Source organism: Planococcus citri, chromosome 3, assembly GCF_950023065.1.
Source record: "Planococcus citri chromosome 3, ihPlaCitr1.1, whole genome shotgun sequence".
Lineage (NCBI taxonomy): Eukaryota > Metazoa > Arthropoda > Insecta > Hemiptera > Pseudococcidae > Planococcus > Planococcus citri.
This window is the reverse complement of record NC_088679.1, coordinates 12689270-12709008: the sequence shown is the minus strand read 5'-3', so window position 1 is coordinate 12709008 and position 19739 is coordinate 12689270. Positions and strand designations below refer to the sequence as shown.

The window sequence follows — 19739 nt, the reverse complement described above, 5'->3', positions numbered from 1 at the left end:
TGTTTGTGGTATTTTTTTGTGTTTATTTTTATGGAGATTTTTTTTTTGAACACTTGTGTCAAACGAATAAAAAAGGTTTCTTTCGAGATAATGTATAGGTCACTCGTGTCCCATTTTGGTCATTTTTTTGGTGAAACATCGACTGTCGGAACGAAAAATCAACGGTTCTACGGGAACTAAATTTCGAAATTAATGATAATTATTTTACTCCTCAACTTCTCATTTTCACCACTTGAAGCGATGCACAATAAATTTTGAACTTTTGAATATATTTTGTGAGCTTTAAGGAACTTTATATTAAATCCGAACTGTCTTCGAAAGGCTTTTTGAACACAGAGAGCGGCCGTTTCCGGTGTTGGTTCTGCCAAAATGCTCAAAGTTTCCTAAATAACGAAGCTTTTTTACAAAAAAGTTCAACTTTAGGATGTAAAAGTGCAAAATCGAATAAAATGAATGAGCTTTTCGTGATCTGCGATGCCCAATTAGTGATATTCGACCCCTCGTACACCCCATTGGCTTTTCATTGAGGCAAAAGCTCAATTTTTAAAAATTGAAATACGACTGTAGCGCTATCTGTATTGTAAAAACAAAAAGTAAACTAACTGCTTAAATAAGAACAAATTTTTAAAATAAATGATGCAGCGCTTCGGACGGCGAAAAATGGAACTTCTTTTGTTTTCCCCCATTTACATAGGGAAAAATGAGTTGAAATCACCTTTTTCTATATCAAAATCGAGATTACAAAAGAACTTCTCGTTTTCACCGCCTGAAGCGCTGCATCATAAATTTTGAACTTTTGAATAGGTAGGTATGTTTTGTGAGCTTTAGGGAACTTTTTAGGCTGTACGAACTGTCGTGGGGGGGGGGGGGTTGACACGCGACACGCGGAGAATCCGTTTCCTGCGTTGGTTCTGCTAAAAAGCTCAAAGTTTTCTAAATAATGAAGCTTTTCACCAAAAAGTTGAACTTTCAGGTGTAAAGAGGTGACATAGAATAAAATAAATGAGTGTTATGGGATCAGCGATGCTTAATTAGTTGAAATCGACCCCTCGTATGCCCTATAAGCTCTTTATTCAGGCAAAAAGCTCAATTTTCAAAAGTTCATCTTTGCCCCTTAATTTTAGGTAATGCAACCCAAACTGCATGCCAAACTGACCTATTTGACTTCATGAACTTTTGAATCTATTTTGTAAGCTTTAGGGAGCTTTTTACAATGCACGAGCTGTCGTTGGAGAAAGTTTTCTAGACAACAAAGATTTTTATAAAAAAGTTGAACTTTAAGCTATAAAAGTACAATATCGAATAAAATAAAATGAGCTTTACGTGATCAGCTTCGTTCAATTAATAATAATCGACCCATCGTACGCCACTACGCCTTATTAGCTTTTCATTCAGGCAAAAAGCTCAATTTTTAAAAATACCTACTTATTACCCCTTAAAGCTGAGGTATGCAACCCAAACTACATGCCAAACTAACCTATTTAACTGCTGAACTTTTGAATTCATTTTGTGAGCTTTAAAGAGCTATTTACAATGTACGAACTGTCGTCGGAGTAGTTTTCCAACATGGAGAATCCATTTCCAGTGTTGATACTGCCAAAAAGCTCAAAGTTTTCTAGATAACGAGGCTTTTTACAAAAAATTGAACTTTCGGATGTAAAAGTGCAATATCGAATAAAACGAATGAACTTTTCGTGATCTAGCTGCAATGCTTAAATTATAGTAATTCCATTTTAAACCCATTTCTGTGAAATTTCAAAAAATATTGCCCCTTTTTTCAAAAATAAATATTCAGTTGTCGCCTTTACGACTTTTAAGGACTTTTCAAATCCAGACAAAGTTCAGAATATGAATAAAAATGAAAAATTCATCAATTTTTTCAAGTTTAGTTTATAGCACAAAAAATACTGACAAAAATTTGATTTAAATTGAAAAAAAAATGAAAAATTGAATTATATGTATGTATTAACTATAATTACATAACTGCAATGTTTTAAAGGCTACAGGTCAACAGTTAGGGAATGAAAATGTCAAATTCGGGTTTTGGTTCCATTTTTTTTGATTTCGGTTGAAACACATATTTTCTACTAAAAATGTTGCCAACATTATTTTTTCTGTAAAACATACCTATCTCAAAGCATGAAGATTTACCATTTTTGTGTCTGAATTTTTTTTAATACAATTTTTTTTCAAGAAAACTCCCTCGCTTGATCTCTTGCAGAGGACTTCAAAATTGGAAAAAATAACAGACAACCTTTTTGAAATCCAAATTACCAACCTGATAAATTAACTCAAAAACCTTCTCAATACCAAACAACCACCCTCCTTTTATTTTCTGGTCAAAACATTTTTGAATACCCCCCCTCCTTTCACATTTTCAATAAACAGTCTCCTTCCGCCCCTGTCCGTAATATTGGTCCTCTTGTGTAAGGATCCTCAAAGTTGAAAAACATGTTTAAAAAATCAAAATTCCTCTCTGCTAGGCAGTACACAATTATATTGCAAATGTTGTCTTTTAGAAGAAATTGTGTTAGAGAAAATACGTTAGAGAAAGTAAAGATTATTGGATAAAAATTATTTCCTTGAAAATTTCGAATTAATTTCTGTTATGGTTCAGGTTCTTCTCATAAAAATTTTCGTTTCTCCTGTTCAATTTTTAGAAACCTCAAACATAAAATTTGAAAAACACAACGTTTTCATCATTCATGTGTAGAATTTGATTTTTTGGTTTTAAAATTTCAGAATTTGAATGATGATGTTTTTTAGAAATTTGAAAAAAAAAAGCAAACAGGTCTGAGGACCGAATGAACTTTGAGCAAAGTTTTCAAAAATTCGTACCTATTTTAAAAGGTCAAAGAGCTTTAAGTATTTTTTCTTCATGTGAGGATTTTGATTTCTTTTTTCCTTCTGTGTTTTTAATACCGCCACTTGCCTACCAATGCTGCTTGTTCAATTTACCGGCTTTTCCAGGGTATCTAAAGGATTTTTTTTGTTGAAAAAATCACTACCTTTTCAACCAAATTTTCAGAAAGTTATCCACTCGACCCCTCCCCCCTCGCACACAAAAAAAATTAACAAAGTCAAATTTTTCACAGGAATATGTTCAAAAAATTGGAATTGGAAGAAAATTTGTATACAACGTTTTTATAATAACAATCAAAATTATTATTTAAAAAAAAATAAATAAAAAAAAAATACAAAATGAATGAACGCATTACGTACGTTATAAGACTACTTATGTAGGTGTCTGACAAAATTTTAAAATTTTAAAATAAAAAAGCAGGACTTTTAGCGGGGCATTTTTTAAACACTCGAGATTTCGTGAGAAAAGCAGGGTTGTACAAAAACGTGTTTAAAAAAAAAAAAATATTAAAAAAAAACTTTTTTTTTTTTAGTTTAAAACGTTTTTTTTTTGTTTTAGAACAGTTTTTTTTTCTTGTTTAAAACTTTGTGTTTAAAACGCGTTTTAAACACGTTTAAAATGTGTTTCAAAACACAAATTCATTTATTTTGGGTTCACCAGACATCAATTTTTAAGATGTGACGTCATAAAATAGCTATAAAGCTCAAGAAATCTGAAATATTGAAAAATTGGAATCAAAACACAAAAATTGTCTCTAAAAATACAGTTTGTTCAATTTCACTTTTTTTCACCAAGAAACTGAAAAAAACGTGTTTTTTTTAGGAAATTGAAGTTGAAAAAAAAACACGTTTAAAACAAAAAAAAAACACAGTTTTAAACGGTTTTTTTTTTCATGTGTTACAACCCTGGAGAAAAGGGAGCTGAGGGGGAGGCAAAATTTTACATTAGGATTTTTCGCTTTTTCAATGTCTTCAAACAGTCAAACACCCTAAAAAAATTTTCAAGCAAGTAGATGTCGAAAATATAATTTTATCATTTCAATTTTTGATTTTACTTTCACCTTTTAGGTCCTTACTAATGTAATGAAATTGTGCGAATAAAAAACTGTTTTCAACGTAACAAATTTTTTTAAAATGTACCAAAATTTAATGGAAAATTTTAATGATGTTTGAGGGAAAAAGTATACCAATTTTTAGAAATGACACGGCGAGTTTCAAAGTGAAATGAGTAAGATATAAAATTACAATTTTGTTATTTGAAAGGTAGAATCTTGCCTAATATTCATACAACGTATAAAAATGTTGATTTCTCCATTCTCCTTCAAGTCTGGAATTTTTTAATTGAGGAAAGGAGAAACAAACTGGCCATGAAAAAGCGAAGGCAAAAGCTCTCGAAAATCTACAGCATTTCGAGAGGTATAAAAAACGATGATTTTTTCGTGTGATTTTATTATTAGGTAGAGGTTTATTCCTTTAAATTATGTTTTTTTTTTTTTTTTTTTTGAAAAATTCAAAATTGAAAAAAACAAATGAGCCCAAGCGAAGCGAGAGCAAAAGCTTTCAAAAATTCGTGTTTTGGAAGTAAAAAAAAGTTTCTTCGTGCAGAGAGGAGTTCTTTTTTATGATTCAAACTTTCAACATATTTTCTTGAATCTGAACAATAAGTTTTTCATGTAGAAAAAGACCAAAATAGCCCGAGCGAAGCGAGGGCAAAAGCTCTCAAAAATGTGTAATTCAAGCTCTTAAAAAAATAGACTAATGAATTCTTTTCTGCCTTTCTGAAATAATGATCGAGACAAAGGAACGCATTTGAATTTTTTCATGTTTTCACTACATTTTGAACAAAATTCACTAGGTACTTTTTCAATACCCATTTTTAAAATCACTACTTTCACTGTCTGTTAGATACCCTGAATTTTCAGTTCTTTGGCGATTTTGAATATGTATTGACATTTTATTTCATTATTTCAATTTCTTCGAGTTCTATAGGTAGGGTCGTGAAATCACGTTTTGAATATAAAAAAGAGGCAAAAGCACAACGATTAACAGAAAATTGCAAGATGTTTTCAAAAAATCACACCCGAAACGAAAAACTTTGTTTCTCTTTATTCTCATAATAAAAAAAAAATATACATAATTCTTTTTTTCAAGAATAAAACATAATAAATTCGTACAAATTCTCACTTATATCTTATAAAGTAAACTTATTTCAATATTCTCACAATTTAAATTTTCATGGTAAAGATTAAAGAAGAGAGTTATACGTCAAAATTCAATTGATCGGTACGGCAAAAGTAGAATTTACCTACATCGAATATAATGTTTTTCAAAGTTTTAAAAAATCGCCAGTAAACTTGCTAAATTACAAAAAAAAAAAAAAACAACATTGAACTTTTTACCAAGATTAGATGGAACATTTTGGTGAAGGAAAGACCACTAGATAATGGTCAATAATTATTTCTTCTTTTTTCCATCATAGGGTCCTCATTGTTGAAGCGACAGCAATTTGGACCTTCATCAAATTTCTAAAATAGTGAACATTAACATTACGTAAAGTTAGCAACATAGACATACCGATGTTTTTTCTTCCTCAATAATTTGAAACCAAACCTTAATACATCTAGTATTTGAAAGTATAAGTACATAGGACAGTGAAGTATACATTAGACAATAATTATTGAAAGTTCTCTTAACATTATAGGTAAAAACACGAGTCTTATTTCAAAACGATACATTCTTCGATAATACACTATCGAAAATTAAAATTCGTATTTCATCTTACACACAAACAGTAATAAAATTTGCTACTTGAAATTAATATAAATATTCGTACAGTTATAAAATGCGAAATGTTTCTTAATTAAATCTAAACGTTTACCTTCCAAGCTCGTAGTAGCAGTATCTTCGTTCGACTTTCGATTACCACTATCATTATCATTATTTTCATACAATACAGACATAGGTAAATCTAGCACTACATCGGTTTTATTTTTAAACGAAGTAGAACAAGTCATCACAGGCAACGTGTTCGTAGATTCATCGGGTAAAACGGAATCCGAATCGTTTGAATTACACGACGTCGTGTTGTTAATCGACGATGTATTTTCTTCGTCGATAGGCTGATTCGAATTCGAGTGATAATTGTTGTTATTAGATGAGAACTCGACTTCGTCTTCTACGAACTGATTAATAGTAGATGCTGGTTGACTTATACTAGATTCGACAGTCGTTTCGGTTCTTCTTTTGATATGTAAACTGCTATCGATATATCCTTGTACTTCTGTGGTAGATTTCCAAGTACCGTGTCTTTTAACGGTACGACGATCAGCTCCAGCATTGGCTAGAAGACTTGACGACGTTTTACGTATACTGTGTCCTAAAATTAAATAAAAATTCAGTATCTTCGAGTTGAAAGTTACACCCAATGATGATAAATTGTAGGGTAGATACCTGTGTACAGATGAGCGTTTTCTAATTCCAAGAAAGTAGCTATTTCTCTGGGCATACAGGCGAATTTATGTTTACCAATCACCTGTATGGTGCATTTACCTTGACGATAGCTTAGGAAAAAACGATCACATTTTACATTAAGAGGCCTCAGCTGTCTGTATTTTTCAACAATGTCGTAATAATGATCACTGACGGTGAACGAACGAGTAATCGAAGGCTGGTCTGGTTTAGGGATTTTTACCAGAAATATACGTCCGTGTGTTTCGATATTTTGAACTCTCAAATTAGTCAGTTCGTCTGTTCGGCAAGCTCCCAATATACCGAAGATCAGAGCAACCTGTAAAGATAGCAAACGAGATACAGGATTAGAATTACGTTCTGTACGATTTCAAAGTGTTACGATGAGTAATATACGTACTTTGGTTACTAGATATAGAGCATCTGGTGCTTCGTTGATGAATTTAGCAACATCTTCGTCGGTGAAGACCGGAGCAGTTACAGCTGTGTATCCTTTCGATCGTTTTTTCAACAACGCGATTAATACGGAATATTTTCCGATATCGATATCGTGTTTCAATTTGATCATACCCTTTAACATCGAATACGTACACCATAACGTCGAAGGTGATTTTGTAGCGGATAATTCTTCGAAGAACTTCATCAAGATCTCTTCCGAGTACGTACTAGGCTGTTTATGTTCTTCTCTCCATTTTTCAAATGATTCGTACGTCGCTTCGTACCTGTGTCTGGATTTCTCCGGTAATAAGGCTATGTTACATGGTGTGTTTGCTTCGTCTTTGAATTCAGGAGTACAGAATACCTCTTCGATGTAATTGTAATCGTTTTCATCGGTGTCCATCAGACTTGTAGAGGATAACATGGTCTTCTTGAATCGAAGCTCGAAGCTCGAACAGTGTAAAATCAACGTTCACTAATTAAATTATTCACAACAGAATGACATATTTTATCATTTTTTATCAGCAGAAAAAAAAGATGGACGTAATCGTCAACTTTCACTCCTTGTACTTGGGACGCCACGACGGTAAAAATTAATTTTCAAGTAGACAGTGTTGTCTTCGAGTGTAAATCGATGGTTTTAGCTAACAGTGTTGGTAATACGAAGAAATATTTCAATATTGCACGTGTGTTTACATTTTGTGCAACATGAAATAACCCACGATGAGCTTGTCATTCATGTGTGAATTGATTTTTATGATGATTTATCGTAAAATTATTGAAAAATGTGGAGATATTTTAATACGTTCAAAAATTAGCTAAAAATTGAGAAATCAACTTTGGCAGCTGAAAATTTGGTTCCAAATTCTACTTCTTTAGTCGGGGGTCCCGCACAAGGATCACTTGTACCCCCCTGCCGATTCTCCGGGACAACTTTTTTCGATTTTTCTCAAAGGGGGAGTCCTGAGGAACATTTCTAGCCATTGTCCTAAAAAAAATGGCCCTACTTACAAAATAGCGACCATTTTGATTGACAGGTCAGCCGAAATCACAGATTTTGCGTTCCAACATAGGACTGGCAAGAAATTTTTTAAAACATACAAAGGTAGATTGAAACAGTAGGCAAAAATTCATCACCTGTCAAAATGTCAAGTGCTAAAGTGCCTTTTTCGATTTTTGGTGAATTTTCAAAAATCAAATTTTGGCCAAAATATGAGAAAAAAGTCAAAATTTTACCAAATTTACCTAGAAAGCTGAAATTTGGAATATACTCCATTTTCAACCTGCCAAATCGATTGGAAACTCTTTCAAACCGTTTTGAGCAGTTCTGGAGCGTCTAGCAGATTTTTGAAAATCGAAATTTCCACATAATTTCATGAAATGGAGTTGGAATGCCGAAATTAATTCTGAAAAATAATTTCAATGCGCTGTAAAGTCAACTGCAGGTAAATTTCAAGTCGTTTTGGGGCCTCCAGCGATTTTTTGAAAATTACTGGAGCCTCCAGTAGATTTTTTAAGCTTAAACGTCCCACAAAATTTTATAAAATGGAGTTGGAAAGCCGAAATTAACTCTGCAAACTAATTTCAATACGCTATGAAGTCGACTGCAGGTGAATTTCAAGTCGTTTTGGAGCCTCCAGTAGTTTTTTGAAGCTCGAAATTCCCCAAAATTGAATCAAATGGAGTTATAGAAGCTGAAATTAATTCTGAAAAATAATATCAATACGCTGTGAAGTCAACTGCAGGTGAATTTCAAATCGTTTTGAAGCTTTCAGCGATTTTTTGAAAATTACTGGAGCCTCCAGTAGATTTTTGAAGCTCGAAATTCCCACAAAATTTTATCAAATGGAGTTGGAAAGCCGAAATTAATTCTCCAAACTAATTTCAATACACTATGAAGTCGACTTCAGGAGAATTTTAAGTAATTTTGGAGCCTCCAGTAAATTTTTGAAGATCGAAATTCCCACAAAATTTTATCAAATGGAGTTGGAAAGCCGAAATTAATTCTGAATAATAATTTCAATACGCTGTGAAGTTGACTGCAGGTAAATTTCAAGTCGTTTTGTAGCCTCCAGCCATTTTTGGAAAATTACTGGAGCCTCCAGTAGATTTTTGAAGCTCGAAATTCCTCAAAATTTCATCAAATGGAGCTGGAATGCCGAAATTAATTCTGAAAAATTATTTCAATACGCTGTGAAGTCGACTGCAGGTTAATTTCAAGTCGTTTGGGAGCCTCCAGCGATTTTTTGAAAATTACTGGAGCCTCCAGTAGATTTTTGAAGCTCGAAATTCCCACAAAATTTTATCAAATGGAGCTGGAATGCCGAAATTAATTCTGAAAAATTATTTCAATACGCTGTGAAGTCGACTGCAGGTAAATTTCAAGTCGTTTTGGAGCATCCAGCGATTTTTTGAAAATTACTGGAGCCTCCAGTACATTTTTGAAGCTCGAAATTCCCACAAAATTTCATTAAGTGGAGTTGGAAAGCCGAAATTAAATCTCCAAACTTATTTCAATACCTACGCTATGAAGTCGACTTCAGGTGAATTTCAAGTCGTTTTTTGGAGCCTCCAGTAGATTGTTGAAGCTCGAAATCCCCCAAAATTTTATCAAATGGAGTTGGAAAGCCGAAATTAATTCTGAAAAATAATTTCAATACGCTGTGAAGTCGACTGCAGGTTAATTTTAAGTCGTTGTGGAGCCTCAAGCCGTTTTTGGAAAATTACTGAAGCCTCCAGTACATTTTTGAAGTTCGAAATTCCCCAAAATGTCATCAATTGGAGTTGCAATGCCGAAATGAATTCTGAAAAATAATTTCAATACGCTGTGAAGTCGACTGCAGGTAAATTTCAAGCCATTTTGGAGCCTCCAGCAATTTTTCGAAAATAACTGGAGCCTCCAGTAGATTTTTGAAACTCGAAATCTCCCCAAAATTTCATCAAATGGATTTGGAAAGCCGAAATTAATTGTCCAAACTAATTTCAATACGCTATGAAGTCGACTGCAGGTGAATTTCAAGTCGTTTTGGAGCCTCCAGTAGATTTTTGAAGCTTGAAATTCCCCCAAAATTTTATCAAATGGAGTTCGAAAGCCGAAATTAATTCTGAAAAATAATTTCTATACGCTATGAAGTCGACTGCAGGTAAATTTCAAGTCGTTTTGTAGCCTCAGCCATTTTTGGAAAATTACTGGAGCCTCCAGTAGATTTTTGAAGCTCGAAATTCCCCAAAATTTCATCAAATGGAGTTGCAAAGCCGAAATTAATTCTCCAAACTAATTTAAATACGCTATGAAGTCGACTAAGTGAACAGGGAAGGAATAGATACTATGGCAGTCAAAAATCTTCAATAGTCTCCCTCCACAAATCAGGGTATTCATAATACAAAGCTATTTAAAAAAGCTCTTCATAAATGGCTACTAAAAAGGTCATTTTATGATGTAAGTAGATGAGTTCCTAAACTCTAACCCTATTTAATTAGTTATATGTATCCATTACTTTATCTTATTGTTTTGTTTCTATCCGTTTCATTTTATTGTATTTTTAATGTTGTAGAGTAGCTCAATAGGCAATACCATGTAATATATTGTAACATGACTTGTAAATGCCGCTTGCGGTCTCTTACAGCAATAAATTATTTGATATTTGATATTTGACTGCAGGTGAATTTCAAGTCGTTTTGGAGCCTCCAGTAAAGTTTTGAAGCTTGAAATTCCCCCAACATTTCATCAAATGGAGTTGGAAAGCCGAAATTAATTCTGAAAAATAATTTCAATACGCTGTGAAGTCGACTGCAGGTGAATTTCAAGTCATTTTGGAGCCTCCAGCAATTTTTGGAAAATTACTGGAGCCTCCAGTAGATTTTTGAAACTCGTCCCCGAAATTTCATCAAATGGAGTTGGAAAGCCGAAATTAATTCTGGAAACTAATTTCAATAAGCTATGAAGTCGACTGCAGGTAAATTTCAAGTCGTTTTGGAGCCTCCAGTCATTTTTGGAAATTTACCGGAGCCTCCAGTAAATTTTTGAAACTTGAATTTTCCCCAAAATTTCATTAAATGGAGTTGGAGATCAGAAATTAATTCGGCAAACTAATTTCAAATCGTTTTGGAGCCCCTAGCGATTTTTTGAAAATTACTGGAACCTCCAGTAGATTTTTGAAGCTTGAAATTCCCACAAAATTTATTCTGCAAACTAATTTCAATACACTGTGAAGTCGACTGCAGGTGAATTTCAAGTCGTTTTGGAGCCTCCAGTCATTTTTGGAAAATTAGGGGAGCCTCCAGTAGATTTTTGAAACTCGAATACAAAAATATGAAGTGCACTGCATGGTGGTTTCAAGTGGTTTTGAAGCTTTCAGCTAGTTTTTCGAAATTTCAATTCTCCCAAAAACGCCATGAAATCTTTCAAAAAGTCACTGGAGGCTACAAAATTACTTGAACCCACCTGAAGTCGTCTTGAGAGGGTATTAAAATTGGTGTGCATAGTTAATTTCAGCTTTCCACCTCCATTTTGATGAAATTCTAGGGACATTTCTAGTTTAAAAAATTTACTGGAGGCTCCAGTAATTTTCAAAAAATCGCTGGATGCTCCAAAACGACTTGAAATTTACCTGCAGTCGACTTCACAGCGTATTGAAATTATTTTTCAGAAATAATTTCAGCTTCCAACTCCGTTTGATAAAATTTTGGGGAATTGCGAGCTTCAAAAATCTACTGGAGGCTCCAAAACGATTTGAAATTCACCTGCAGTCGACTTCACAGCGGCGTGTTGAAATTATTTTCGGTTTCCAACTTCATTTGACGAAATTTTGTGAGAATTTCGAGTTTCAAAAATTTGCTGGAGGCTCCAGAATTGCTCAAGACGGTTTGAAACAGTTTCCAATCGATTTGGCAGGTCGAAAATAGGGTGTATCCCAAATTTCAGCTTTCTAGGTCAATTTGGTATAAGTAATTTTGATTTTTTCTCACATTTTGATTTTTGAAAATTCACCAAAAATCGAAAAAGGCACTTTAGCACTTGAAATTTTGCCAGGTAATGAGGTTTTCCTGTCAGAAATTATTCGTTCATTAATAAAAACAAGCTTGAATCCAGTTTCTGTATTACCTACCAAAGTACAGATTTTCGAAGAATTTGATCACGTGATTTGATCGTTCTTTTTACTTCATAAAATCAGTCGATGTATAAAATGAAAATGAATAATGAAGAAATGGAATTAATCTAAAATAATTTTCATTTGGTATGTATTTTGGTTCATGAATAATTCTACAAACGATTCCTACAAAACAATTTATTCATTACCTATATATCATCATTCAGTACAATATAATAAATTAATAAGATACAACATATTATTATACAAACACAAACTGAGTATCTTTTTTCAATATGCAATAAATAAGTTACACGAATAAGTAGGTACACATTTTCACATACTTACAAAACAATAATAACAACAACAACAAAAAAGAGTTAACTAGGAGCAAGTTTTTTAACATTAGTCACAATTTTTCGAATCATAGGTCGTTTACGAGTTTTTCTGGCAAACACACCATGCTCTACATCCTCACTAACAGTTACCGAACAAGCGGTAATCGACCCTGCATCGGTTGCTTTAGGCGGTTCTTCTTCATCCGCCTTTCTAGAGACAATTTCGACAAAACCGACATTTTTAAAAGGTGATAGATTTCTTTCTTCGTTGATCATCGGTATTTTAGCGTTGATTTTATTACTTTCCATCTGCGAGAATTTTTCTTTCAATAAATCCGGCGTGTCTTTTAAAGGTGTGAGCAATTTGGGATGTTTTCTCATACTGAGAAGCGCTTGTATGCAAGGCATTTGAGCATTTTTCAGGTGGAGTAAATCTTCGATTAAATCTTTGGCTGGAGTTTTGTGAAGCGATTTGTTCGATGAGTCGTTGGCGAGATTACTGAGAATATTGACTGGATCGAAGCAATTCGTGATACTGATTGGAGGTTGTGGTTTGGTTACGGGGGCGACATTTTGAGCAGGTTTTTCTTGCTTTTGTTGGCTGTCGCGAAGGATATTTTGTTCGAATGCAGCTGGTTGTGTTTCTCGAATATTACGATGCCCATTCAGCACGAGTTTGATTTTTTCCGGAAGCATGTTTAGTTTCTCCGCTTGGCTGCTGCGTAGAATATTTTGTTCGAGATTATATTTAGCCGGAGGTGACTGACGTTCTCCTGGAATACGGTGGAGATCATCGAGTGCGAGTTTGGGTTTTTCTAGAAGCATATTTTGTTTCTCTGGCTGGCTGCTGCGAAGAATATTTTGGTCGAGATTAGATTTAGATGGAGGTGGTTGACGTTTCTTTGGAATACGACGGAGACCATCCGGTTCAAGTTTGGGTTTTTCTGCGTGGCTGCTGCGAAGAATACTTTGTTCGAGATTAGATTTCGATGCGACTGGTTGTTTTTCTGGAATGGTACGGTGATCATTCGGCGCATGTTTGGGTTTCTCTGGAACATTGAGATGGTCTTTCGTAAGATTAGCTTCTGCTGGAGGTGTTCTTTGTATTTCTCGAATGCTACGGTGATCATTTAGCTCGGTATTGGGTTTCTCAGGAAGCAGCTGCGAGTTTTCTCGAATACTACGCTGCTCATTCAGCTCAGGAGTAAGGTTTTCTTGCAGCTTAGGTTTTTTTCGAACATTGTGGTCATTTCTCATCGGACTAGGTTTTTGTGAAAGTGGTTGTTGATTTTCTCGAATACTACGGTTGCTATTTAGCTCGGTATTGGGTTTCTCAGGAAGCAGCTGCGAGTTTTCTCGAATACTACGCTGCTCATTTAGCTCAGGAGTAAGGTTTTCGTGAAGTAGCTTAGGTTTTTTTCGAACATTGTGGTCATCTCTCACCGGACTAGGATTTTGCTTAAGTGGTTGTTGATTTTCTCGAATACTACGGTTGCTATTTAGCTCGGTATTGGCTTTCTCAGGAGGCAGCTGCGGGTTTTCTCGAACATTACGCTGCTCGTTCAGCTCAGGAGTAAGATTTTCTTGCAGCTTCGGTTTTTTTCGAACACTGTGCTCATCTCTCACCGGACTAGATTTTTCTGGAGGTGGTTGTTGGTTTTCTCGTACGCCAAAATGATTATTTAGCTCAGAATTAGGTTTTACCAGAAGCTGCTGAGGTTTTTTACGAACTCTACGGTTTTCAGTTTTCACAGGACTAGGTTTTTGTGGAAGAGGTTGTTGGTTCTTTCGAGCTGCATGATGATCGTTTACCTCAACATTGGGTTTCGCCGGAAGGAGCTGTGGTTTCTCACGAGCATTACAAGGGTTTTCTGGAGGAGGTTGTTGGTTTTCTCGAACACCATGATGGCCGTTTAGCTCGATATTAGGTTTTCCCAGAGGCAGCTGAGGTTTCTCACGATTGTTACAAAGTTCATTTTTCGCAACACCAGGATTTTCTAGAAGAGATTTTTGGCTCTGTGGAACACTACGGTGGTCATTTCTCATCACATTGGAGTTTTCTACGAGAGATTTTTGACTCTGTGGAACACTACGGTGGTCATTTCTCATCACGCTGGGTTTCTCTAAAACAGCTTTCTGGCTTTCTAATACTCCATGGTGGTCATTTCTCACCGTGTTGGATTTTTCTGCAAGCGATTTTTGGCTCAATGGAACACTTCGGTGGTCATTTTTCACCGTGTTGGATTTTTCTGGAGGTGGTTTTTGGCTCTCTGGAACACTTCGGTGGTCATTTTTCACCATATTGGACTTTTCTAGAGGTGGTCTTTGGCTCTCTGGAGCACTTCGGTGTTCATTTTTCACCATATTGGGTTTTCGATTCTCTGGAACGTTCCGATGATCATTTCTTACCATATTAGGTTTTTCTGAAGGTGGTTGTTGGTTCTCTCGAGAACTACGATGATCATCCACCGCAAGATTTGGCTTCTCTGGAGGTACACATTGATTTTCTCGAACAGTACGAGGGTCTCTCGTAATCGGTAGTCGTTTCTCTCGAGTACCACGAAGATCATCGAATACACTAACAGGTTTTTCTGGATGCTGGTGTTTCCCTCGAGCATCACGATGATCATTTCTGGCAAGATTAGATTCTGGACTTGGTTCTTGTTTTACTCTACTATGGCGATGGTCGTCTAACTTACGATTGTGTCTTTCTAAAGCCAACTGTTTCTCTCGAGCACCACCGTAGCTATTCTTCGCTGAACTGAACTCTTCTAAAATCGGTTCTCGTTTCACATCAGGAACACGATGCTCATTCACTTTCCACTTGGTGTCACCGAATAGATTTTCAACTCGATCGTTCACACACGTCGAAAAATATTTTTCTTTACCATCTGGCAATTTCGCTCGAGATCTGTGATGCTTCTGTGGATCGTGAAACTCTCTACTACGATGCTCGTTTCGTTCGGAACTGCTGCTTTTCTCTTTTTTAACATCGGTTTGTTGTCTTTCGTCGTATCTATTCCTTTTGTCAACCGTTTCCCTCGAATGGAAATCGTTTTCTGCTGCGACGGTACGAGATTTATTTTTATAATTCTCTTCGGGAGGACTAACTTCTTCGTGATATCTTCGGCGAGGATCTTTATGATCACGAGATTTATCTCTATCACGATACGTTGGTCTATTTCGGTTATTCGCTTGACGACGGAATGCTAAATCATCGTTTCTAAAATTGAAATTGAAAAAAATGTATTAAAAAATTGACCAGAATCGTTAATTAATTCGTAATCAACGAATGCCAACTTACTGAGCTCGTAATTCGTGCATCATGTTTTCTTTTCGTTTATTTTCAGCTATCGCAGTTCTGTATAAAGACGATATATTTCGTTCGAGATCTTTGATTTTTTTCTCCAGCTGTTCTATACGTTTACGTTGTTCTTGGTTTTCACAATTCAACTCTTTATTACAGTTTTGTGAATCATCGCGCTGCTTTTCAAGAATGTCCACCTTGTTTTCAAGCTGCAATAAACGTAGAATTTTCAGACGAAACAAATGAAACGTGAACAAAGAATGTTGAAATAACGAAGTTCAACATTAGATATTGTAATTTTGTAAACATGAGGAAGGTTTTACCTTAGCTATGTATTCGCTGGTGGTTTCTTCTGGCAGATCATTGTACAGATCGTCATCGCTATCCATTTTACTCATTTTTTAATCGTTAATCGCTTCGAGTAGAACATTCAATCGTACTACAAATAAATGCACATATTTTACAAAGATACGATGAATTGGATTAGAAAATTGCAATAACTGAGTTGAGTTATGAAGTGACAACATCGTTGATAAATTTTCCATACTCTACTTTTCACTCACCTTTGAAAAATCCTTCTCTGAAAATGAACATCCGTCTTGTTTGTATCGTTCAAATTTTTATACTCGTAGATATAATGAATTCGGGTTCATTTTCACTGCAACGCCAACACTGCTCGAGTATTTTGAAATTCGAGTAAATTGTTTCTCAATCCTCGATGTTTCGAAATTCTTCAGCATCGATTTTGTGAATATCTCAATCAACTTTTTAAAGTTTTACAAATCACAATTTGAATTTCTCGAATAAAAAAAACTAAAAATTCTTTCTTACGATTGTTATGATGATAACACGAACACAAATGGCGCCAAAAAGTTGTTTGGATTGATAACGAACTAAAACGTGAAACTGATCTGTGATTTTCCAGGTGTTTGATTTTTTTTACTACGACGAAGACGAAAACGAATTTGAAAATTTCGCTACAAATTCAATACTCTTTCAGCGACCGTGAGTAACTATTTTCTAAACTATTTTACAGAACTTCATCATGCCCAGTTACTGATCCGATGACTGACAAATCAGAATCACAACAATGTCGTCCCAGACTCTGAGTGAAGAACAAAAACGACGAATCGAAGAAAATAAACGGAAAGCTTTAGCTATCAGAGCAGCTAAAAATGCATCCGTAACTCCACCAGCTACCTCGTTCAACAACACACCAAAATCTGGCTCATTCAATCCTTCGACTCCCAAATCCACTAACTCAACTCCGATTTACCAAAATGGTTCCAAAGATAAATATCAGCCGCAGAGAAATGGAATTTTGGCCATCGAAAGAAAACCTGCTTCTGAAGCTAAGAAGACTGCTTACGAAGTCAAGAAGACTGATTCTCAAGCTCCTAAAGCAATCTCACTGAATAATTTCTACGGCTCACCGACGTCCAGACCAGTTACCGTCAATTGTGTTCTGATTTCAAGGGACAGATTCGCCGCCGATTTTATATTCAACAAAGTCGTAGTGGATGCGTTAAAAACGATTCCAAATAGACAATACGGTTTGTGTAGTCTACATTCACGTTACGATGGAGTTTTTTCTTCACTTATTTCATGTAATTTTTTCTGATTTATGTTTAGATCCGAAAACTGCTCGATGGAGTTTCCCTTTGACCGAGTATAATAAAGTAAAGACTACGTTGCAATCGATCAAAGAGATCCTTGTGATCGTTATTCCGTTACCAAACTTGGTTTTGAAAGTAAATGCACGAATATTGCATCACATTTGTAAACTTCGTTCTATTCATTGTAAAAAATATATTCGTCGATGTTTCAGACATTCGCAACTGCATCTAAACAGAAAGCTGATTACAAATCTATCGATTTATCCAACATAGACAAAGCTTTGCTCGATAATTTATTCCCTTTTCAAAAAGAGGGTGTTCAGTAAGACTAAACTACGTTTATTTTTAGTAACTTTCTTCGATCAAATACACTGATGCACTTTGTTTTTTTACTTTAGATTTGGTGTATCGAAAAATGGCAGGTGTATTATTGCGGACGATATGGGTCTGGGGAAAACAATCCAGGCTATTGGTATTGCTCATTATTATTACCACGATTGGCCTCTTTTGGTCGTATGCCCTTCTTCGATGAGGTTAATATCACATTCGAGCATATATTCGTACAATTGAAACTATTATGTAAATCTCAAATCGTATTATTTCTTAGATATCAATGGGAGCAAGAAATAATGAACTACCTTCCGAACGTGCCATTAACTAGAATATTCGTCATGAGGAATAGCAAAGAACCCATCGACAATCCATTGGTGTTGATTACTTCGTACGATTTGATGTCTAAAAATGAGAAACAATTACTCGAAATCGAATTCGGTGTTATTATTTTGGTAATCGTACTTCTGAAGTCCAGTAATTTTTAAGCGATGACTGATGAGGTTTGATCTAATGATACCTAATTTGCAGGACGAAAGCCACTCGATTAAAAACATGAAAACTCAACGAACCAAAGCAGCATTTTCATTGATAGCTAAAGCCAGAAGATGCATATTATTAAGTGGAACTCCGGCGTTATCCAGACCAATGGAATTATACCCTCAGATGAAAGTTATCGATTCGAAGATTTATTCGATGTACGTGTCTTTTCATTTCTGATTTTTTTTTTTCTGAATAAAATAGAGTATTAACAGTTCTATGAAACTGATGTGTTCGTATTTTGCAGGAAAGAATTCGGTATGAGATACTGCGAAGGCAAAGAAAGTAAATTCGGCATGGACTACACCGGTTGCTCGAATATGGAAGAACTCAAAGTACTTCTCGAAGAGAAATTCATGATCAGAAGATTAAAAGCTAATGTGCTCAGTCAGTTACCTTCTAAAATAAGGTAATCATTTTCGTCCGATTGTTGTGATTTTTCAAAGATGTATTAGAATGACTAACGAATATTCGTGTTTATAGACAAGTCGTCGTTTTGGACGAAGATCTGATCAAGGCGAAGAATAAAACGATGAGAGATTTTGCCGAAAAATTAAATGACGAATCAATGAAAGGAACCGAACGAAGAGGTACCCTATTGCAATATTATGCTGAAACAGCCAAAACGAAAATAAACGCCATCAAGTGAGTGTTTTTATTTGAAATTTTATATTTACGTATTTAATTTTACCCAGTTTTACCAGTATTTTATTTTTCATTTTTAAGGGATTACGTTTGTCAAGTACTGGAAGCCGGTAATAAGTTCTTGCTGTTTGCTCATCACAAAGTGGTCTTGGACGAAGTATGCAAATTATTAGAAGAGAAACAAACCTAGTACGTTCCCTTCTTCACCTCTCTTACTCGATGTTACTTTTTCCGAGTTTTATTTCGGTGGTTTTTTTCGTAGCTATATCAAAGTTGATGGATCGGTCAGCTCAGATGCTCGTAAAAGTGTATGTGATCAGTTTCAAACCGAAGAAAAATTCCGTGTGGCTGTTCTATCGATCACAGCTGCATCTACCGGACTTACCTTGACAGCTGCGAATCTCGTTGTGATGGCTGAACTGTTCTGGAATCCAGGAGTATGAAATAATTTAATACAACTTAGCAATAAACTATTTATTAGTACGTTTATCATTATTCGAATTCTATTTTTATCTGTGTAGATCTTGACCCAAGCTGAAGATCGAGTTCATCGTATTGGACAGCAAGATAGTGTTCTTATCCAGTACTTGATTGCTCGAGGGACCGCTGATGATCATTTGTGGCCCTTGATCAAGGCCAAGTTGGGTATTCTGAATCAAGCGGGACTCAGTAAAGATAGCTTTTCCTGCGAACGTACCTCGATGAAGACGGTAAGCGAGAATTTTTTCAATTTTTTGAGTCCAGTTGATATGGATCGACCTTAAAATAATGTTTACATTCAACATCGACCTTCTGTTCTGTTATTTTCAGTCTGATCAGCCTTCCATAATGGATTATTTCGAAGATATAAGCGAATTTGAGCACGACTTGAGCCAGATACTCGATGAAGTCGAAGGAGTGGAAAATAAAAGAATAAAGTTAGACTGATTACGATGAGGTTTATTTTATCGTGATGTTCCTTACGAGTTTTTTTTTCATTGGTAATTTTTTTATTGAGTTTATACGTAACCATATTTTTTTTGTATAGTATTGTTTGAGAGAAAATTTTTTGTTATATTTTAATATACTTACTTTCAAGTTCGTGATAACTTAGTTTCTTTTTTTA

At 35.1% G+C, this 19739-nt stretch overlaps 3 protein-coding genes across 4 annotated transcripts; 1 reads left to right on the top strand and 2 right to left on the bottom strand.

Moving 5' to 3' along the window:
• Positions 1–4950: 4950 nt before the first annotated feature.
• LOC135840275 (uncharacterized) lies at positions 4951–7371 on the bottom strand. Its single transcript, XM_065356714.1, has 3 exons — positions 6731–7371; positions 6313–6649; positions 4951–6238 (listed from the first exon to the last, which is right to left on the bottom strand). The coding sequence occupies exons 1-3, from the start codon at positions 7190–7192 to the stop codon at positions 5667–5669; spliced, it is 1371 nt and encodes a 456-aa protein (XP_065212786.1). The 5' UTR covers positions 7193–7371; the 3' UTR covers positions 4951–5666.
• Positions 7372–12041: 4670 nt separating this feature from the next.
• Positions 12042–16207, bottom strand: LOC135841842 (titin-like). Of its 2 annotated transcripts, XM_065359045.1 has the most exons (4): positions 16067–16207; positions 15827–15942; positions 15501–15712; positions 12042–15419 (listed from the first exon to the last, which is right to left on the bottom strand). In XM_065359045.1, exons 2-4 carry the CDS (start codon positions 15899–15901, stop codon positions 12239–12241), a joined length of 3468 nt encoding a protein of 1155 aa, XP_065215117.1. In that variant the 5' UTR covers positions 15902–15942; positions 16067–16207; the 3' UTR covers positions 12042–12238. The 2 variants fall into 2 exon arrangements, with proteins under 2 accessions (XP_065215117.1, XP_065215118.1); XM_065359046.1 differs by lacking the exon at positions 16067–16207 and having other exon boundaries at positions 15827–16013.
• Positions 16208–16457: 250 nt separating this feature from the next.
• On the top strand, positions 16458–19714 carry Marcal1 (SWI/SNF-related matrix-associated actin-dependent regulator of chromatin subfamily A-like protein 1). Its single transcript, XM_065359047.1, has 12 exons — positions 16458–17056; positions 17136–17254; positions 17332–17441; positions 17518–17652; positions 17727–17904; positions 17981–18147; positions 18237–18398; positions 18473–18634; positions 18716–18823; positions 18897–19071; positions 19156–19344; positions 19445–19714. Exons 1-12 carry the CDS (start codon positions 16594–16596, stop codon positions 19559–19561), a joined length of 2085 nt encoding a protein of 694 aa, XP_065215119.1. The 5' UTR covers positions 16458–16593; the 3' UTR covers positions 19562–19714.
• The last annotated feature ends 25 nt before the right edge of the window (positions 19715–19739 follow it).